The 21,877-nt window shown below is 57.1% G+C and overlaps 1 protein-coding gene across 5 annotated transcripts in view; it reads left to right on the forward strand.

Annotated features, from left to right (window-relative positions):
- Positions 1-21,877, forward strand: part of ST3GAL4 (ST3 beta-galactoside alpha-2,3-sialyltransferase 4) — a 46,801-nt gene that overhangs the window by 6,482 nt on the left and 18,442 nt on the right. For 2 of the 5 annotated variants that reach the window (XM_024740822.1, XM_024740823.1), the window contains exon 1: positions 9,986-10,005. The exons of 1 other annotated variant lie outside the window; for it this stretch is intronic. In XM_024740822.1, the coding sequence (XP_024596590.1) occupies positions 10,003-10,005 (3 nt within the window). In that variant the 5' untranslated portion in view covers positions 9,986-10,002. Of the gene's footprint in view, positions 1-8,570; positions 10,006-21,877 lie in introns of those variants that run through there. 2 more of the 5 variants (XM_024740821.1, XM_024740820.1) reach the window with 2 other exon arrangements.

The raw sequence follows: 21,877 nt of genomic DNA on the forward strand, positions 1-21,877 counted from the left end.
GGCTCTTCACACTAAGCGCTCAGTAAATGCTGTGCACCTATGAAAGAGTGTCTCGGGGGATGGGGATTGTCCTGCGGGTGACTTTTGGACTATTCTTCGGCCTGAGTAGTTCCCAGGTTTGATTGGGGTGGGTGGCCCCAGGAACCAGGGTAAGGGCCTGATGGGGTTTCCCCTGGAGACAGGATGTTTGGCGCCTTCAGTAGGGAACAGCAACTGAGAAGCTTTCTCAGGGCCAAAGAGAGGGTGTGCAAAGAGGCTGCAGAGGGAGCATTTTGGGGGTGGCAGGTCGAGACTAAGGCAGAGGGAGGGTCCAGGTCTCCGTCCAAGGGCACCTGGCCACCGTGCATGGGGAGGGCAGGTCTTCTGTGCCTCACTTTCCCGAGCGAGGGAAGGACACGGTTCATCGCGTGGGAGAGCGGAGAACCCTTTGTTGGGTCTCATTGTTTCCAGGAGGGTGTGCAGAGGCTGCGCTGGGCATATCCATCCTGGTGCCACTCACAGGCTGCGCCCGCCAGAACTCAACCCTCACCCCACCAGCCTCCTCTCCCGCCCCTCCGCGCCTGCCCGGTCGGTCGACCCCTCCGCGCCTCTCGCTCCTGGCCCCGCCGCCTGCCCTCTCCGCCGGCCTCCGCGGCTCCCGGACCAACGCGAGCCCCCGGCATCGGCCCCGCCCGCAAGCAGGATCTCCCGAGTCGAGTCCTTCCTCCTCCAGGGGCCGGGTGGGGAGGCCACAGCCCTGGGATCCCTTGCCCTGGACCAGTTTTTCGCGGGAAGCCGATTCTTTCTGCTCCTTGGGAGTGAGCAAACGGGACGGTCCTCTTCTCTGGAAAGTTTCTAGCCCCCACCCCTGTGCATCCTCTGAGCCGACTTCTGGCCACAACTGCCCCACCGAGTCCAGGAGATCCTGGGCTGGCTTGCCTGCAAGTGTCAGGCTCTGCTGTGTCCGGCTGTGTGCAGGAGACCCAAGGTCACCAAGCAGAGCCCAAAGGTGGGGCTGCTAGCTGCAGGCTGGCTGTGCCCAATACACCAGTCCACGTTGCGTGCCCAATACACCAGTCCACGTTGCGGGGCTCTTTGGGCCTAGGCCACTGGGCCACAGAGCTGCCTGGCTGGTGGGCAGTGCGATGGGATGGGGTTGGGGTGAAGGTGGAGTCCAGCTGGGGGCAGAATCGCTGGGCTTAGCCATCTGTGCTGGGTGCCCCCCTGGGGCCCCTGCTGGCTGGGACTTCCCAGGCAGCCCAGAGCTGCCAACATGTCTGCCAGCACTGCCCCCTCCATTCCCAGTTTTGGGGGAGGCTCCTTCTGGGCATAGGAGGCCTGACCTACTGCTGCCACTTCCTCCGTCTGTCCCGCAGACTGGGTCCCGAGTGCTGGGGTTGGGGGCTCCTGCCAGAGGACTGGGGCTACAGGCACCGTCCGGGTGCTCAGCTGTGCCCATGTGACCTCATGCCCACCCACAGGCTGGCACCCCCATGCGCTTCTCACAGAAGCCTGTGCTTTCCACCGCTGGGGGGAGGCACAGTGTGGAAGCCAAGTTCAGGCAGACTTATTCTTTGCGGAACCTTGGGAACGGGCCTGGTACAGCTAGGGTGTCACCAGAGGCACAAACCAATACCGCGCTCTCCTGAGCCTTGCTGTGCCACGGGGGGCAGGGAGGGGGGATCATAAAGGCGTTGGGTACTGTGGAAGGTGCCTGCACAGAGGCGGAAGTATGTGAGTGTTTGCTATTAGCAGCGGTTCTCCCGCACTCTCCAAAGTTCTCCACACTCACCAAAGCTGCCTCATAATTCTAGAGAGGGTGCCTGGGAGGCGCCAGCTGTTTGGGGCCTAGAAATGAACTTCTGGGACTTTTCCTCTTTGCCGGGAGCTCATCTGTGAATAACCCCTGCCCGAGCCGAGGTGGCCCAGGTCCCTCTAGCCTGTTCCTGGCTCTGCTTGTGCCTCCCCTGCACGCGCTCTTCGTGCCTCCATCCCTCAGCATCCATGTGTTGGGCGGGAGATCTTAGTCTGTCCCCTGAACCCTGGGTCTCCCTCCCAGCAGCTGAGGGAGAGCCAGGAGTCGGGGGCTTTCCCCCAGAGTCCGGGTGGTCACGGGTTAGGAGGGGAGGGTAGACAGGAGGTGGAGTTAGGAAAGTAGCGCGGGAGCCTCTTGCTTGGACTGTGGGTGGAGAGGCATCTGTGGCTTGGGAGTGGGCTGTGCTCAGAGCCACAGGCCCCTGGCCCGTGCGTGAGTGGAGGCCCAGGCCAAGGAAGCCCTCGGCGTCTTCTGGGCCGTCTTCCCTTCCCTCCCTCACCCCTTCCCTACCCAGAGCAGTGACTCAGTCCCCACTCCTCAGAAACAGACTTGCTCGGCCTCTCCACCCTGCCAGCCCTCTTAGATCCCTGGGATCCAGTTTTCTGGAGAGAACCGAGAATCTGCCCCTTTCAGAATTATATAACAAATCCTGGAAAGAGGCCCCCCTACCCTTCACCAACTGGAGCAGAGAGGCCAGACCCCCCTTCCTGTGCCCCAGCTTAACCTGTGGCCGTCTGTGGTTTACCCCTACTGGCCTGGTATCTGCCCTGCACTGGGTGCCCGCCCAGACCCTACCTGGGTATGTTCTCTGGGCGAATTCTTCCTCTCAGAGCAGCTCAAAGGTTTGCCCCCGCTGTCGTGGGGAAAGGATCCCTCCACCTCAGAATGACACAAAGGGGTCCCAGCCCATGGTGGGGTGGGAACCTCCAGCTTCCTGAAAGGGACCCTTCAGATCAATGTCCCAGAGGGTCCCAGAGTCTGAGAGCCAGACCTACAGATTGTGCCCAAGGCATCCACCACAAGCCAGCTGAGTCCCTAGGCCCTGGGAGTTGGACCCTCGGTGCCAGGGAGCAGGGCAGTCAGGTGGGGGGACACCCAGAAAACATGCAGGGCCTGCCTCCCCCTCCTGACTCCTCAGTTGCCCTGGGGTTACACACTTCCCTGCAGACACGAGCTGGCTTCTCATGCCTCTCGACCTCAGGTCCTCCTTCCTTCTCGACTCTTGGCCTTGACCTGAAACCTTTGGTTTCCTTGAGGAAATGACTAGGGCAGGCAGGTTTGGGTGCCTCTAGTCATTAATTCCCCTCTCTCGTTTGTCACCCCTTCCCAGAGGTGCTCAGCACTTCTACACGAGTGTTCTGAGTGCCCCTGGAGGGGCTGCGGCCACCCCTGGCCTCACGTTCACTCCTGACCTGTATCACATTCCTAGTGTGTGTGTGTGTGTGTGTGTGTGTGTGTGTGTGTTGTGTGTGTGTGTGTGTGTGTGTGAATGTGAGTGTGAGTGACGCTCTTTATTCTACGGATAGAGGAAGTGGTCAAATGTAGCTACAAGTGGGAGCAGCTGTATGTGATGCGTGGGCCCCAGCCAGGTGCCATGGGCCTCCGACTGGTGCCCCTGAGGCTGGCACGGGGTGAACTCTGCCAGGGGGTGCGCTGGGTTGATCGCTCTTCGGTGTGAGGAAGGCCATCCCAAGCTGCAGGTTTTACTTTAATCTTGGCCCCTTGCCTGGGACCGGGAGACCTCCAGCCGGATGACTGCCTTATCTCTGCCACCCCACAGTGTGAGTGACGCTCTTTATTCTACGGATAGAGGAAGTGGTCAAATGTAGCTACAAGTGGGAGCAGCTGTATGTGATGCGTGGGCCCCAGCCAGGTGCCATGGGCCTCCGACTGGTGCCCCTGAGGCTGGCACGGGGTGAACTCTGCCAGGGGGTGCGCTGGGTTGATCGCTCTTCGGTGTGAGGAAGGCCATCCCAAGCTGCAGGTTTTACTTTAATCTTGGCCCCTTGCCTGGGACCGGGAGACCTCCAGCCGGATGACTGCCTTATCTCTGCCACCCCACACCCCGCAAAGCCATCCTGCAGAGAGATGATGTGAACGCTCTAGAATCTGAAGCCCTGGCCTCTGCCCCGAGCCCAGCAGGGAGGAGGGTGCTGCTGGGGCCGGGGGGTGGCCGGGGGGGTGTCCACCTGGGCCGCGAGGCCGTGAGGAAGGCCTGGCCGTAGGATGGCCCCTTTTTCCTGTCTGCAGCTTCACTTCAAAGCCCCAGTGCGTCAGGGGCCCCAGGATCTTGCTTTCCTGGGCAGGGTGGGGACCACGGTTGCTAGAAAGAGGGCATGGAGCAGTGTGCAGAGTGCCGGGCTCGCGCACCGTTGTTCTGCGTGGGTCCAAACCCTCCTCCGGGGTGCACGGTCCAGGGCCTGCAGTGATGCTGCTGTGTCCGTGGTCTGCCCTGTGTCCTCGGCCCGTGCAGCCTCTGCAAATACCCGTCCTTATAATAGTAAAAAGGGACTTAGTAAATAACAAAACTAGTTACGATTTATCTATCGAGCACTTATTAAAAGCCTGACCCAATAAACCTAAAAAAAAAAAAAAAGTGCTGTCCACTTATTTACATCACTTCATGTAAGCACGACCCTTTCATTAAGCCCATTTGTAAATGAAGCCACCGAGGCTCTGGAAGATTAACCCATTTGGCCAAGGTCACACGGCTCCTAAGCAGCTGAGCTGGGACTCCTAGCTAGGCCTGTTTCCAAAACCTGCACTTTTCAGCCCAGTTCGCTACTGCCATGCAACTCTGCAAGCTCATCTTCCCCTGCCCTGTGACCCATGAAGAGGGCGAGGCTCAGAGGTGTGACAGGGTTTGCTCAAGGCCACCGGGTGTGGGTGACGAGAACACAGCCCCCCTGATTCGCAGCCCAGGGCTCTGTGCGGCCCTGAAGCCCACGTCTGGCCCTGCCGGTCCTGCCTCCCCATCCCCTGCCTCTCTCAGCTGGGCAGGGCTGGGCTCTCCTTCCTCGCTCCCCTCTGCGGCCCCTCCCAGCCCCTGGCAGCCCCCACCTCTCCCCCTTTCCCTCCGGTAATTGCTTCCATCTGGCCTGCCCATGGGCTCCTATTCCTTGGAAATGCGGCTCCCCCGCTGCCGCCCACAAGGCTGCAAGGCCTCATCCGGCAACCACGGCGACACGTGGGGAAGGGGAGGGGTCCTCCGGGGGTCTGAGCGCGGGGACCCGGGCATCCCCAGATTCCTGCCAGGCCACAGTACCTTTTGCTCTGGGGCTCTCTTGGACCCTGGCCTGGCCTGGCTCAAGGCCAGAGAGGCTCCTCAAAGACCTGCTTCCCCTCTGCTCCTTAGAGGTCACTCAGGTCAGGAGGAGGGAGGCCTGGTTGGAAGGGATGGCAGGAGAGAAGTGGGGGCCAGCAGGGGCCCACCCTGGCAACCCACTGCTTGAAGGTCACGGGAGGGGAGCAAAGCAGGGGATGGGCGGTGCCAGAGACCCAGGGACCTGGGAACTCTGGGCAGGTGAGAAGGGAGACGGCTCATTTCCTTTGGTTCCGAGCAATTGACTCAGAACCAGCAAAACTCGAGATGAAGCTTCATATTTTGTCGTGATCAAAAGTAAAACTTGCACGTTTAACGGTGTGTTCAGTGCTCTGTGGACTCCCTTGCCTAGGCTGGGTGGGGAGGGACCCAGGGTCTTCAGTGTGGCCATCTGGAGCTTTCAGGAGCAGGCCTTGCCTGTGTAGGGGGCAAGTGCCCTGCGGCTGAAGATGTTCAAGCTTGGACCCGTGACCTTGGCAGGAACGGTCCAGAGGAGATGCAGGCATTGGAGGGCCACGTGTGTGGTGTGAAATGGACTTGAAAACTCTCAAGGCGTTTTCCTCCCTGACTCTTTAGGGTTTTCACGTAAGCTCCAGGAGCCTGTCATCTCATTGCCGTGTCCTTCATGCCTGGAATGATGTCTAACAAATAATAAGTGCTCACAGTGTCTTCACTGTGTCCCTGCTTTGCTTCCCCCTTTTCTTAGGGCAAAGGGCGAAGAGTTTCCCTTTTGACAGCTGAGCTGTTTGGAGCCTGGCCTGGCAGCCTTTTCAGAGGCAGGCAGGAGCCCTGGGGGTGGGGTGGGCAGGAGTCTGCCCACCGGGAGGGCAGCCCCCCACTCCCCCATGCCAGGGGCAGCTGGTCACATTCCTGCCCCCATCCCTTCCTCAGCCCTGCCTTTGGGTCCTTGCACAGACTGGTCCTAACCTCCCCTCCTGCCCAATGTCGGCTTTCCCCTTATCCGGGTCCACGAAAAGCTCCCCAGGGGTGGAACCCTCTGGGGTGTCAGCTCAGGAGTGAGGGCTCAAGAGGCGGGTTCGCCCCCATTCTTGCTTCACCCCAAACGACTCCACTCTTATTCCTTCTACATATTGGGTTTCCACATAAAATCTCATCTGAAAGTGGGAGAGAGGGTGTCTCGGCTTAAAACCCTTTTTATTTGAAAACCTCCGCTGGGCGCCGGTCAGACTGTTCTACTTCCCCAGCCGCGTGTTCTCAGCTCCCCACCTCTGCTCCCACTGTCCCCTGACGGTGGCTTGGGCGCCGTTGGCAGTCCCCTTCCTAGATTGCATCCGACTCGAGCCTGTTCTGAGGCTCCCCTGACGGCCGGGCACCCTTGTCACTTACCCCACCCTCCCACAGGTCCCAGCCTGTGACATTAGGGGACCCTACCACCCGTGAGCTCAGACGGGTGGGGGAGGGCAGGGCTGCACAGCCTTGGGCCTGACACAGAGCCTCGGTTTCTCACTTCTGAACCAGAGTGCGTTTCAGATCGTGTCCCAGCACCTGGGGCCTGGCTCTGTAAGTGCTGGCTGGTGGGTTTTCTGTGATTCAGGGTACGGCCCAAAGACTGCAGAGTGCCTTCCTTCGGGGCCAGGAAGCCAGGCAGGTGGCCTCTGTCTTCTCTGTCCGCCCCCAGCTGTGTGACCTCAGGCAGGTCTGGGACTTTGGTTCTCCATCAGCCCATCCGATAACGGGGCTAATAGCGTCTGCTGAAGCGCAGCTCATGGGATGGATCTCGGAGCACAGATGATAGACACTGGCGAGCTCGGGAGGCCTCAGAGGTCCCGGCTGATGTTAGACTGTCGGGCAGGACCCGTGACCGTCTGACTCCCCATCGTGTCCCCAGCCCCCGGCACCGCACTGGCACGTGGTAGCCTCTTGGTAACTCTTTCTTTTTGCAAAGGTGGGAGCTGAGACTCAAAAAAGTAACTTACTGTTCAAGATCTCAGAGCGACTTTTCCCCCAGACAGGGGCTGCCTCTCCTGTGCTCCATCCCACCCCTGTCTCTCCTTTCTCCAAGGTCCTGGTTTGCCCTCTGGTTCCAGTGATCCAGGGTTGTTGAGGCTGAAACCCCTGGGGCGTGGCCGACGGTGGGACTGGGTGGGCTGGGACCAGTGCTCTGGAAACGCCCCCGCCCTGTGCTGCTTCTCCTGGACCCGCCTGTCAGGCTGAGAGGGTGTGCAAGCATCCTTGCAGGAGGTGTGGGCCCTTCTCTCCACACGCCCCCTTCTCTTGTCCCCTCTTTGGTCCTTTTCCTCTTTCTCCTCTTTCTCCGACCCGCCTGCCTTTCTTCCCTTCTCCTTCAGATTTCTCTCAGCTCCTCCCCCAGCCATCCCTCTTCCTTTGTGTCTGCCTCCTCTTCTTTCCCTCGTGCCTCTGACCCCGCCTCACCCAGGCCTCGGCATCCTTGCTGTCCTGCCTGATGTGGCAGCTGGACTTCGGGTGGGTGCCCTGCAGCCGTGGAGGTTCAGGAGCGCCTCCTCTTGTTGGCGGCCCCAGCATCTTCGAGCGGGACGCTCGTGCAGCAGTCGGGTTGGGTGAAGGGACAGGGCCTGCCCCGGGTGCGGATGCTCTGATCTTAAGCTCAGCTTCCTGGGCCCTCACCTCCCTTCCTGGACATCTTCCTGGGCGGGAAGGCAGGATCTCATCCCGGAGCCAGAGGGCCTCCAAAGAAGAGCTGGCTGGTGGAGCTTCTCTGGCTTCTGACCTCTGCCCTCCACCCTCCTCTCTCCAGAGGTACCTGCTGGGATGGAGGAGGCTGATCAGAGCAGGGAGGAGATTTCTGCTCAGATGCCTCCAGGTGAGCACACACAGTGCGCGCACGCGTGTGTGTGCACGCGGGAGAGTATGCACGCGGGTTGTGTGGCAGAGAACATGGGCCTGCATCCGCATGTGGACAAGAACGGGGTCCGCTGGTGTGGGTCTGGGCCCCCCTCCAGGCCTTCATTGTGCAGCCCTGCTCCTAGCCCAGAGCTCTCCTCTCTGGGCTTTGGGGCCCCGGCTCTGCACTGAGGCTTTCCTCTGTCTTGGGGGCCAGCTGCTCCCCTGTTGTGGTCCCACGTGGTGGTGGCTGATCCGGGGCCACCCACTCAGCTGCCTGGGGGCCCTGGGGCCAGTGTGTTTTGCCCCCCACCTCCCCCAGTGGAGGCGTGGGGGGGCTTCCTGCCCGGTGCCTCACCCCTGCCAAGGCGGAGGGAATGGGGAACAGCTGCACTGGCCGATCCCGGCTCCGTATGGATTTGGTTTGACAACAAAGCTCCCTCTGTGTGTTCTCAGGCCCCTTACATAACCGGGGCGGGGGAGGCAGGCAGGAGGAGTTGGAGATGGGGACAAGGTGACAGCAGGATGGGGCGGCTGGAAAGGGGACAGGGACCGGGAGGGGAGGGGACGGGAGGGGAGGGGAGAGAGAGAGACGACCGTTGAGAAGGAGGGAGGGTGGGCAGCGGCAGGAGGAAGAGCCTTGGCTTGACCCCGCGGTCCTACTTCCCGCCTCCCAGGGCGGAAGCAGCTCCGTTTCCAGGTCCTCTGGCCTTGTCCTGTGGGTGCCTTGTCTTCCTTTCTGGAGCCCCGCCTGTCAGCCCTGGACCTGCAGAGGAGGGGCTGCTGGGCCTGAGAGTCCAGGAGCGAGGCCAGAGGAGGTTTGGGGCTGGGCCTGAGAGGCGTCCTTACCCCACCCTGTAACCGAGCACATTCCCTAAAGATGGAAATCGGTCTCCCTGGTGCCTTGGGCTTCTCGTCCCTCCTCCTGTAGCCCCGGACCTGGGCCGGAAGCCCCTCGTCCCTCCTCCTATAGCCCTGGACCTGGGCCGGAAGCCCCTCCAGCTGTTCTCTTGATGGTGCTGCTGAGGGACGCTGACCCTGTCGGGTGGCCCCAGGCCTCCCAGCTCCTCACGCAGCCCCCCATCTGGGGCCTCCCCAACTCCAGACCCTCGGCCACTTCAGAGGCCCTGTGGCCCTGTCCCCTGCACACCACCCCCCTCAATAATCAGACACTCTCTTCTCACTGTCACTGTCCCCGCAGCTGTCCAAATAGAGTGAGAAGAAAATGTTCTCTTTCCGGAACAGCTGGACTGACAGGCCGGGAAGGCCAGGTGAACTGGCCGAGCTTGGGTGTGTTCCTGGGGGCAGGAGGGGCCCTGTCCCAGGACCCTGATCCTGACAGCTTCTAGGCAGGAGGAAGGGCTCGTGGAAGAGGCCAAGAGGATGGATGGGGACGCCTGTCTGGCCTCCCACCTTCAGACGGGGCCAGGGCCCCGCGGTGGCTCAGTCTCCTAGGCCTTCTCAGGGTCTCCTCTGTGCCTCGGTTTCTCTGAGTCGGCTTCTGGCACCAGGCTTCCTCAGAAAGAGGAAGTGGTCTGGCCCTGAGGGTGGTGCTCATGCGCGGGCCGCAGGGGACCGACAGCTCCTGCCCTCCAGCCTGAGAACCACGACGGCTCCCAGAAGGGCAGGGGGGAGGAGCTGCTGGCAAAGCCCGGGGTTTTCCTGGGCGTGAGTGGCAGAGAGCCCAGGGTTCTGGCTCGTGGCTTGACCCACGGCACCACCCTCCGTGAGATCTAGGGTGCCCGCCCAGGGGCACCCTCTATGACCCTGGGCCAGCAGCTCTGGGGAGAGGCGGCATGGGCAGGGCCCAAACCTGCCGAGCAAGCCCGAGACTGGAATCCTCAGTCCCCAGGCCTAGACTGCCCCAGTCCTGCCCTCCTCCGCCTCCCCCAGGACTGGGAGCCAGGATGAGTCTGGAATTGCTAATGCCTCAGGGCCTGAGCCCCAAAGGTCTTGAATGGGGTGGGAGGTGGGCAGGGGAAGGCCTAGGGGTTTCCTGGACTTGGTAGCGGGAAGATGAAGATCAGGTGCAGGTGCAGAGAGGCTGGGACAGGCCAGGAGGATGGTGAGTGAACGCTGCCGCTGGGGGGGTGCCCTGCCCCGGGGCAGCGGCCTCTGCCCCGTGCCTGACTTTGCCTCCCCTGGCCCCGGGAACACGCTTACAAGGCCGAGTGTCCCCCCGCCCTTTGCTTTCCTGCAGCCCCCTGCTCGACAACCCATCTTCCTGGGTACCTCTGAACACAGCTGGGGTGGGGCTCCCTTCCCGGGAGCTGGGCTTGGCTCCCCAAGCCAGGAGCCCAGGGCTCCCCTTTTCTCAACTTTTGGAGATGACGAGATCCCCGGAGGACTGGCTCAGCCACTCCTGGCCCCTCCCAAATCTCAAGGTCCCTGGCTGACAGCCCAAGGGACCTGCGACCTGACAGACAAACTTGGCTGGAGCCGCAGCTGAAGTTGAAGGAAGCCGGTGGGCAGTGCCCTTCTTGAAAGATGGGGGAAGACAGCACCCCGGCAGAGGAGGCCCAGCAGGCCCCAGAAGCTGTCCGTTGTGGCAGGAAGTGGGGCCAGCAGGGAGCAGGAAGAAGGAGGATGGAGGGGGGCGGGGGGGAGGTGTGTGTGTGTGTGTGTGTGTGTAGGGGTCATGTTTACTCTGGGGTGTGCTCCTTTGCTTGAACAGGGATTCGTGTGTTTGTGCTCAGAGGTGTGTTTGTAGGTTTTCAACACGGAGGGTCTCAGTGGACCAGAGCGGAGTTGGCCTGGGAAGGGGCTCAGAGTGTCCTCTGGGTGCCTCCCGGCTCTGTGTGTGCTCAGATCTGCCTCCCTGTTTCCCTACAGGGGCTGCGTGAGCCCCTGGCAGGGGAGGCTCTGGGTCATCCCTGATGACCTGGCAGCCGTCCTGCCAGCAGTCCCACCTGCTCTGCCCTGGCCCTGCCCCAGAGGGACCACTGGTCAGACTGGAAGGTCTGCACCTTCCCCAGCAACACCTAGAATGCTAGCCGCCCCTCCCCTTCCCTCATTGGTAACCTTTACCTCCAGGAGACTTGTATAAACAGCTGATTTGTGGAAACATCTTACCGATGTGAAACGATCTCAAAAGGGTCTCTCTTATCGGCTTCGCTGTTCCCAGGGGACAGGCTGATGGAGGAAACGGAGGTCTTGTTTTCATTCTCCGCAGTTTCATTTCTCCTCCAGAAACCCCACCCCAGAGGCCGTGCTGCCCCGCCACACACCACCATGCACAATCCTCCCCTTTTGCCCTAATCCCACCCTCAGCAACTCTGACCCTGGTGGGCTCCTGATACAAATTCAGGCGTGCACTGAACTTGGCCCTGGAGCGTCCCTGCTGGGGGACTTTGGGAGTACCAGATCTGGAGAGGGGACACCACTCTGCAAATGAGGCACTGCTCAGGGTGGAGCGGGTGCTGCCCCTGGAGCTGCCGGGGGAGGGGGACAGCTTGGCGCTGGCTGGAGGTCTGTGGCCATGCCCCGTGGGACTGGGCACTTTCTCTAGGAGGGGTTATACCCAGAAAGGGAGAGAGGCTTGGCCACTGAGGACTCCAACGCCCCCTGAGCCTGGCTAGTACGTGGGATCCACGTTCAGTGCAGGCAGAGTCTGGGTGGCAGTCCCCCGGTCCCCCGGCAGCTGCATGTGTGCCATGAGTGCAGGGGACCCAGCGGCTGGGAGGAGAGGTGAGTGCAGTCGTGGTTGTGGTGTCAGGTGGGAGCTCTGGACTGCTCCCCGTGCTGGGCTGGGGCAGACCTGGAGTGGAGAGGGGCTGCCACGCACCGGGGGGAGGCCCAGACCAGGAGTCACCTTCAGCTTCCAGGGGCCCAGTGCTTGCTCTGGGCTCAGCCGGTGCTAAGGCTGCGGGCTTTCGATCCTGGGATATGTTTTGAGGCTCCCACACCTCCCAGAACTTGTTCTTGCTACTCCTGTTTTACAGATGGGAAATCTGAGGCCCAAGAGATGCAGGAGCTTTTCTAGATCCACCCCAGACAGCTCCCCCCAATTCATGGGTGCCAGAGAGTGTAGGGCTTCTGAGCAGTTCAGACTGCTTGAATTCTTTATTTCTGGAGACCCCGGGACCCTTAATGTACCTCTGTGTGCCTGTTTGCTCATCTGTAAATGAGAATGAAAGAGGACTACCACACAGAGTGTTTTAAAAATTAAATAAGAGAAAAAAAAAATTAAATGAGGTTTTGCACAAGAGCTGCTGAACAGCCCCAGGGATCTTTAAAAAATGAATCCAGAGTGTCACTCCTCTGTTCATACCCTCCAGTGACTTCTCATGGAACCCTGAGTAACGTCCAGGCTCCAGGGTGGCCTGTGACGTCCTGTACCACCCGGCCAGCGGGTCTCCCTGGCACCGCCACTGGCCCTTCCTCACTGTCTCCGGTCACTTTGGACTTGTTTCTGTTACTTACACCCCACAGGCCCCAGGGTCTTTGCTCTTCCCTCGGGCTGGACCCTCTGCTCCCACTCCCCCACCCACCTTTCCATGACCGCCTCTTGCTTAGGTCTGAGGTCAAGAGTCAGCCCCTCAGGGACCTGCCAACGCTCCATCCCAAGGTGCTGCCCCATCTCCTTCTGCTCCACTGCCCTGTTCTGATGATCTCACCGTGTGTTCCTTCTTCTTTTTTTAAATAAATTTACTTATTTTATTTATTTTTGGCTGCGTTGGGTCTTCATTGCTGCGCGCGGTCTTTCTCTAGTTGCGGTGAGCAAGGGCTACTCTTCGTGGCGGTGCACAGACTTACTGCGGTGGCTTCTGTTGTTGCGGAGCACGGACTTTAGGCGTGCAGGCTTCAGTAGTTGTGGCTCGTGGGCTCTAGAGCACAGGCTCAGTAGTTGTGGTGCACGGGCTTAGTTTCTCAGTCTCACCGTGTGTTCCTTCTTCTTCTAAATAAATTTACTTATTTATTTTTGGCTGCGTTGGGTCTTCATTGCTGCGCGCGGTCTTTCTCTAGTTGCGGTGAGCAAGGGCTACTCTTCGTGGCGGTGCACAGACTTACTGCGGTGGCTTCTGTTGTTGCGGAGCACGGACTTTAGGCGTGCAGGCTTCAGTAGTTGTGGCTCGTGGGCTCTAGAGCACAGGCTCAGTAGTTGTGGTGCACGGGCTTAGTTTCTCCGTGGCATGTGGGATCTTCCCGGACCAGGGCTCGAACCCGTGTCTCCTGCATTGGCAGGTGGATTCTTAACCACTGCGCCACCAGGGAAGCCCTCACCGTGTGTTTCATGGCACCTTTTCTTATTTAGCTATGTGGTTGTCAGGTGTCTCCCCCCACCCCTTCCCCTGCTCCCCAGGTGTGCACTCCAGGAGCACAGGCCTGTTACCTTGTTTCCTGCTGTAGTTCAGTGCCTGAGGCTGTGCCCTGGGTGCAGTAGGCCCGCAGTCCCTGTCAGCTCCTGTTTCTTCTGGACTGCCCAGCCTCACCGTGTCCCTGGAGGCCTCAGGACCCCAAACCTGCCCTGGGACAGGGCTGTTCTTGCAGACAAGCCCTTCTGAGGAGCAGGCAGGCAGGGCAGGAGGCTGTCCCCTTGGCTTTCCTTCCCCCACTCAGGATTCGTCTCAGCGTGACCTCACTTAGAACATCACCCAGCTGCCCAAGGTATATGAAGTGGGTGTCGATGGGCCAAAGGGGGCAGGACTCTTTCCTTAGAAACCACTTCTGCTGGTAAAACAGGGTGTTTCTGCGAATTCAGAGGAAATGACACATGAAAAGATAAATACGGATGGGATGACTGTACCAACTTTCCGAATGGCTACGCCCCGCCCCTGGTCTATGTACCCCCAGATCTTTTCCCTGGGCTCTTTATAACCTGGCAAGGATTCTGGAGAAGGGTTAAATTGCTCTGCTGTAAATGAAGTTGCTGCTAGCCTGTACAGAGCCTTTACGGAAAGCAGAATGAATGACCCCTGCGGTTGGACACAGCCCTGCACGAGGGTGATGGTTTGACAAGCCAAGGTGGGGCTGGATTTCAGCCCTCACTCCCTACCCAGGCCTGGCCACACACACCCAGTCTGCATAGCTGTGCCTGGTGGCCCTGCCCCTGCTGTTCCCTGTCTGCGGAGTGGAACATAAGGAGAGATAAGAATGGCCTGTGTCCATTGGATCCATGAGGGGGAAAGATGAAGCGCATTCTGGAGTCTGAGACCAGCTGCTTCTACTTCTCCCCGGTAACAACCTTAGAGCCCCTCTTACCTGGCATATCCACCCACCGTAGAAGGAAGTGCCCTGTTTTTATCTCCATTTGATGCAGCAGAAAACTTGAGATCCAGAGAGGATCCAACACTTGTGCAGCCAATAAGTGGTCGGTCTGGAATGCAGGTCCGGGTGTGTGAGACTCCAGAGTTTACATTCCTTTGTTTTTTTTTTTTCCCCTCTCCTCTTTTCCTTTTAGCAAAATTTTAGTTGAAAGTGTATCACACTCACCCGTTAAAAAAAATTAAACATCAAAAGGGTATGTGGGGCTTCCCTGGTGGCACAGTGGTTGAGAATCTGCCTGCCAATGCGGGGAACACGGGTTCAAGCCCTGGTCTGGGAAGATCCCACATGCTGCAGAGCGGCTAGGCCCGTGAGCCACAACAACTGAGCCTGCACTCTAGAGCCCGCGAGCCACAACTACTGAGCCCGTGTGCCACAACGACTGAGCCTGCGCGTCTGGAGCCTGTGCTCCGCAATGGGAGAGGCCGCGACGGTGAGAGGCCCGCGCACCGCAATGAAGAGTGGCCCCCACTCACCGCAACAGGAGAAGCACAGAAACGAAGACCCAACACAGACAAAATAAATAAATAAATAAATAAAACGGTATATGATATAAAGAAGGCCTTTCCCCCATTCTAGACCCCTGCCCCCTTAGTTTCTTGCGCATCCTTTGAATGATCTATTCCTTTAGCGACGTATCCACATATATGCGTGTAAGTCTTTCGTTAAAAGGGCATTGGAGATACACAGAACACTGCTCTCCACCCGCCTTTTTAAAGTTTCATCATGCACTTGGGAGATAATCCGGTGTCAGCGTGCATGCACTTGCCTCCTCTTTTTCACAGCTGTGTAGCGTTCTGTTCGTTGTTTGTGTGGTTATGCTTCTAAATGGGTCCTTGTGGATTTTCGGTAGAATTTCAAGTCATTTACATCTTTCACTGTCACAAATAGTGCTGTCTGTAACGACTGTGATAGAAAAGTTCATGAAAATATAGGAGACTTTTCTATAGAATAAACTTCTAGCAATGGAATTCCCAGGCTAAGGGGATTTTGACACATATTGCCAGGTCACTTCCAAAAATGTCACCCTGATCCGCTTGTGATCGGACAGAGGGCCGGTTTCCCCACCTCCCCAAGCAGCGTGTGCTCTCAGGCCTCTGGAGCTTTGCTGTTACGATCAGTGAAGAATGGGTCTTTCCTCTGTGCCTTTATATTATGTGCTGTCAACTGCTCATTTATGTCCTTTGTCTATTCCTCTGTCTGATTTGTTGACTTGTTTCCTTATTGACCTGCATGAGCACATTCCAGGCTAAGGGAATTCATTGGTCTGATACATATTATGTTGCAGAGATACTTTTCCTAGTTTGTCATTTGTTTTTTAACTGTTCATCCTCTCTCTCCTCCTTCTCCTGCCGCCCTCTGCTTCTTAAATCTTTATGTTGTTGAATTTCTCTTTTATAGCTCCTGAATTTTTGTCTTAAAATCTGTACTCCCTCTTTTCAGTATAAAAATATTTCAAAATATAAAAGATAAGAGAATCCCATGTGACAGCCAGATTTACAAATGCTCATGTTTTTGCATATTCTGTGTGAATAGAACTAAGCCCCGTCCTCACAATCCATCCCAGTTTACTTGATCTCTTCCTGGAATGTAATGGTCACCAAGAGTTGGGTGATTCCTCCATGTTTTGTTTTGTTTTAAATTCTTTTAGGTCACACGCGCTATATATAGCCTTGTGTGTTTTTTTAATTCATGAGACCATACTATAAGTATCTGTTTACAGTTTTTTGAAAACCTTAAACATCAGGTGTATCCTAATAGGTCCATAGCGAGTTCTTTCTTCAGTTTAAATGGCTGTATTCAGTTGTGTGATGACACAGTTTATCCAGCCATCCCTCCACTCTTGGACATTTAAGATGTTTCCATTCTTTTGCTGTTACCACAGTGCTGCAATAGACATCCTTAGTGTGTGTACACGTACAAAGGCGGGTCACACTGGGATACACCTAGACGTGGAATTGCTGGCTCATAGCGTATGCACGCCTTCAGCCTTACTAGATACTATGAAGTACTTTTTGTCAATGAACAAAGCCTTTATGTCAGTGAACTCTAAGCCTTTATGTCAATGAACGCCTGCCAGCGAAATGTGCAAGAAGCGATATTCGGTTTTAACCTGCATTCCCTGGTCACTGAATGAGGCTGAACATCTTTCCACGTTTGTTAGGTGTGTGGGTTTGAGCTGCGAATTGCTTTTCCTGTCCTTTGCTGTATTATCTTCGGTTCCTTGGTCTTTTTCTTAATTGGTTGGAAGGATTACTGCTCCATCCAGGTATTTGTTGATGATATGCCTTCTCTGACTTGTCCAAGGCTGGAACTCTGCACCACTGTACCACTGGCTCTGCCTGTGGCCGAAGAGCTTTGTGAGCAGCTGTTCTGCAAAGGGGGCACCACTCAGGAGAGGGCTCTGATCAGGGGTCTGGGCACCTTTAGGAGGTGCTGTACCCGGAAAGGGAGAGTGGCTTCTCCAACAAAGCCTCATCTCTCTCCTCCATCCCATGATCCTCCCCACCCCAGCAATGCAACCCTGAACCTGGCTAGTACGTGGGATCCACGTTCAGTGCAGGCAGAGTCTGGGTGGCAGTCCCCCGGTCCCCCGGCAGCTGCATGTGTGCCATGAGTGCAGGGGACCCAGCGGCTGGGAGGAGAGGTGAATGCAGTCGTGGTTGTGGTGTCAGGTGGGAGCTCTGGACTGCTCCCCGTGCTGGGCTGGGGCAGACCTGGAGTGGAGAGGCGCTGCCACGCACCGCGGGGAGGCCCAGACCAGGAGTCACCTTCAGCTTCCAGGGGCCCAGTGCTTGCTCTGGGCTCAGCCGGTGCTAAGGCTGCGGGCTTTCGATCCTGGGATATGTTTTGAGGCTCCCACACCTCCCAGAACTTGTTCTTGCTACTCCCGTTTTACAGATGGGAAATCTGAGGCCCAAGAGATACAGGGCCTTGTCCAGGGACAGCCGGCCCGTGATCACAGAGGCTGGGTTGGACCTCAGGTCTGCGTCCAAACCCCTTTCCTCTGCTTCCAGGAGACCAAGGGTACTTGGAGGTCTGGGGCTTGCTGACTGGGGTTTTAGCCCAGGCTGGCCCTCTTGAGCGAGTAAGGAGGAAAGGAGGTTTCCTGGGTAATAGGGTGTCTCCAGGCCTGTGGCTCTCCTGGGACCCCACAGAGTATATTGACCTCAGCTCGCCGTGTGGTCCAGCAACCTTGGAGCTGGTAGTGATTAAAGGGAGTCAAAGGTTAACCCTCGCCAGTTCTGTGGAAACAACACCCTCCTGGTATAGGTGTGTGTTTGTGAGCATAGCAACGTGCCCGTCACTACACTTAAGCTCTTTTACCCAGCGAATGGAATTCAAAGCTCCAGCCCCACCCCGGCCAACTCCAGAAGTATGATCTTCACGTGGTGCTTTGTGGTGTCATGTGACTGGTAGCTGCTAAAGTGGAGAATACAGGGTGTTTCTCTGCAGGAGACTGCAGGCCTGCGCTGTTGGAGACGCCTGTTGGGGGTGGAGGGTATCCTGTGGACCCCCTGAGTGGGGAGCAGAGAGCCTTCCTGCCCTGCAGGTGGAAGCCTCTGCAGCCCCTTTCCTCCAAGCTTGGATGGCTGGAGAGATGCCCCGTCTGCCCACTGGTGGGCCTTGAGGCAGTTGGTCAGTTACTCTGCCCTCTGCCGCTTCACAAGAGCCCCGGGCCAAGACCAGCTCCCTCCCTACTGGGGCTGCGGATCACGCCGTGCAGGTCAGGCTGTGTCTAGCCAGCGGCCAGGCCAGAGGGGCTGGAGTGGGTATCTGACCTATTGCTACCGCCTCTTCCCCTCTTGCTCTGCCTGCTCTGTGGCAGTGTAGTTCCCGATGAGTAAATTAATTCAGCAAACTTGTGTCAAGAGCCTGCTGTGTACCAGTCACTGTCCTAGACATTGGTGATACAGCATCGAAAAAAAAACGACAGCCAAAGTTTTTCGCAAGCCAGGGAGAGGGATCTGAAATGTGAGGTGTAGGGGGGATTTTTGACCAGAGGTGGAGAAGATGAGTGGAGAGCTGAGTGGGTAGATACCAAGCCTGTGTCTAGGGGAAAAGCATTCCAGGCTGAAGGAACAACCAGAGAGGAGGGAGTGGGCCTAGCCCAGTCAAGAACAACGAGGCCCGTCTGAGTAGAGCAGACTAAATGAGGGAAATGGGGAAGGAGAGCAGAGAAGTGCTGGTGGGGAGATCACACGCATTCTTACAGGGCAGAGCAAGGGCTTGGCCTTTCTCTCTGAGTGGATGGGCGCCACGGAGGGTTTCTGAGCTGAGGAGAGGCGATACAGGTGATCCGTTCTGGAGAATCGTGGTTAGTTGACTACACCCAAGAGTGGCTGATCAGAACACAGTGCGACTCCGGTGGCCTGTGTCCTCACCTTGCCTCGCCTCGCAGTTGTCTGAGTTACATTAAATTCAGCGTCCAGCTCAAGGGCCCCTGGAATAACGGCAGAGGACTCTAAGCTGAGAGGAATCGCTGTGGGTTAGCTGGCACTGTCGAGATTCACACACCTCAACAGGCTGGAAACATGGCGGGCGATTCCCGAGATGAGACGTTTGCAAGCAGCTGTCGTAGCACAGTCCTGCTCTTTGGTTCCGGAGGGTAGCCACACGAGATCAGGGCGCAGGAGACCTGGCTTGCCAGCTGAGAGGTGTTGGTTCCCTGCCAGTGAAGCGGCATGGCCGTGAGAAAGCGAACACGGTCTTTGCCGGCATTTGTGGAAGTCTGGTGTCCAGATGGAGGGCACTGGTAATCCCATGAATACAGCTGCGGGCTTTGAAGACATGCTGGAGGGCTTCCGGGGGCCAGGCGATTTGCCTGGGAGGGGCGCAGGAGGCTCCTCTCAGCTGTCAGAAGCCTCTGCAGGACTTTGATGTGACGGAGGGCAGCTTCCTCCTGTTGCTCCAGAGCTGCAGGTGGGCCCTCTGAGGATCTTGGCGTCTTCACAGGATGGTTTAGGGGCGGCGGAGGGCAGGAGTTAGGAGTGTGCCTCTGGCGCTAAGCTCCTCACCAGCTCGGTGACCCTGGGCAAGTTGCTGACTCTTTTTGCACCTCACTTCCCTGTCTCCACAATGGAGGTAATAATAGTGTTTAACTCATAGGGTTGAGATCATACTTGGAAAGCCCTTAAGAGTACCTTGCAGAGCAGCTCTCGACATGTGGTAATGTCTGGCGACATTTGGTTGTCAGAACTGGAGAGTGGGGGTCATACTGGCCTCTAGTGGGCAGTGGTCACGGTGCTGGTAACCGTCCAGCGGTGCACAGGATAGCCTCCACGGCGATGACTCACCTGGTCCCCAAAGCAATGGCAATGAGGTTGGCACCCCCCTGGTGTTGCACATCGTAAGTGCAGAATACATTTCAGGATCAGTAAGGGATGTAATACATTTTTAGTCTCATCTTATTACTTGTGTGTCAGATGTTTATAAAACATCTGCTACGTTCTAGGCACTGTAATAGAGTCTGAAGATATAATGCAGGCCTGGACCACAGAGGTCGTAGTCTCATGGGCAAGATACGAAAACACATAATAATGTGATATAAAATTATATTATGCGATAAAGCATCTTCTCTAGGTGCTCTGGTAGACTCTTGGTATAAACAAGCCTCCAATGTCAGAGGTCAGAAGATAGTGGGCAAGCCATGAAAACAGTAATTATATAATTCAAAAGGTTTACTACCTATTAGGTGCTAAAATCAAGATATAAACAATTTTTTGTGGAAAGAAAAACATTGCTTAGAAATGTCAGAAAACACTTCGTAGAGGAGGGGCCGTGAGATTGTTGAGGCTAACGGGGGCCGCGTACGGTCTTCCTGCTGGAGGAAAGCCCGTGCAGAGGTGGGGTCGTGGAAGAAGACGGCACCTGCAGCGCACGTGGCAGGAGCTCCGAGATGCACACGCAGGCCTTGGGGCCTGGGACTGAAGCGCCCTGGTTGCCTCTAAAAAGCTTTGGCTTTTCATTGAAGGAATGGGGAGTGATTGGAGCAGGAGGGTGGTTTGATCCAAACCGTTTCTGAGAAAGATACCGTGTTGGCAGTTCTGAGGAAGAGGCCTGAGTGAGGAAAGACTTGTGGTGAAGAGACCAGTTAGGAAGCAGATAAATTGGGGTGAGATCTGGAATCGACCTGCGGCTCAAGAAGAGGAGACGCAGGCTGCTTTTCCGAAGTACTTCTGAGGCTCTAGACTACGTGGCCTTCACGCTGCGCTGAACTTTATCAAGCTTTACATCCCGGTGCCTCCTATAATGGCGAGCGTTTAGTGGGAGCTCAGCAAGCATTTGCTGGAACGAGGAACTGGGGGTAGAATGGGTAGCGTTTCGTAGGGATGGTGTGAAGGCGAAGGATGTTGGGCGGATGAGCTGATGAGAATGTGGGGTAGGTGGGGAGCGGGGAGACGGGGGTCCAGTTGTGGACGTGTTACGGGTGACTAGTTTAAGATCATCCAGGGAGGATGAGCAACAGCAAATTAGAAATGTTAGGACAGGATCTGGGAGAGAAATTACAGAGCTGAAAAAGAGCTTGAATCATCAGGGTCTGAGTAGTAGTTAAGCCTCTGAAAATGAATGAACCTGGCCTGTGTAAACAAGTAGAGGAAGAGCAGAGGTTCAAGGGCAGCTCCCTGGAGAATGCCAGCACTTAAAGGAGGTGGAGCCAGTTTGGAGGAAACCTGGAGAGAGTCTTGACCTGGAAGCATCGGCCTATTCGTAGCAAAGGCTTCAGAGTACGGGGAAGAGCGAAAATAGATCTTTTTCAGGTTTGACCATTAGGAGGCCACTGAAGGCTTTGGCAAGAGCGATTTCAGCTTAGACAAGGATCAGGGGTGGAGTAGGGCAGAGGGTTGAGTGGGAAGCGAGCATGTAGCACAGATTAAGGAGTCTGACCACTGGAGCTCAAGGTGGAGATGCAGAGGTAGCTTGAGGAGGAGACAGAAGCAGAGAGGGGGGTTGTTTTGTTTTAGGCACAGGGAGACTTGACTATGTTTCTGAGTCAAAGGGAGTGGAGGAGGGGGGAGAGGTGGAAGCAGCAAGGCCGAGGGGGATCACTGGTTGGGAACAATGCTGGAAAGGTGGGCGGGGACCCAACCCAGTATCCGGGTGGGCCAGGAGTGGCAGGTGAGTCTAGAGGTGGCAGGCAGGCAGCTCCGGGTTTTCCCCACCGGACTGAGGGACAGTGACATGGATTACGGCTTCTGCCCCACTGGTTTTCCCATCCCCCTTCTCAGGAACATTAAGCCACAGCCCTTTGATGGGCCCAAGGGCTTGGAGGGGCCTGGCGTCATGCCATGTCCATGGGTGACGTCCAGTTCTGTTCATCTTGGTACAGCGGGTACCCACTGAGTACTTGCTGTGTGAGGCTTTGAGCGCCAGGCAGCGGGAGGCTTCTGTTCTTCACCCCGTCCTCCAGTTCTGCCCTTTGGCGACTCCGTGGCAGGGCTCAGCAGCCTCACTGCAGCGGGGGACGCCGTGGTTCTTAGCAGAGCACCGGGAGGGCGCACAGCCTTCCTGCCTTGGGGTCAGCTTTACCTAGCGGGTCGGGTGAGCCAGTCTCCTGGGCAGCTGGTGGCAGGCAGAGGTTGCTGCACCTTGGACATGAGTGGATGAGATTTCTGTTCTCCTGCCCAGGTACCCTGCTGTGACTTTTCTTCTGTCCTTTTGTCCCTGGGGGG

This window comes from Neophocaena asiaeorientalis, unplaced genomic scaffold (genome assembly GCF_003031525.2).
Source record: "Neophocaena asiaeorientalis asiaeorientalis breed wild unplaced genomic scaffold, Neophocaena_asiaeorientalis_V1.1 scaffold308, whole genome shotgun sequence".
In the NCBI taxonomy this organism is placed as follows: Eukaryota; Metazoa; Chordata; class Mammalia; order Artiodactyla; family Phocoenidae; genus Neophocaena; species Neophocaena asiaeorientalis.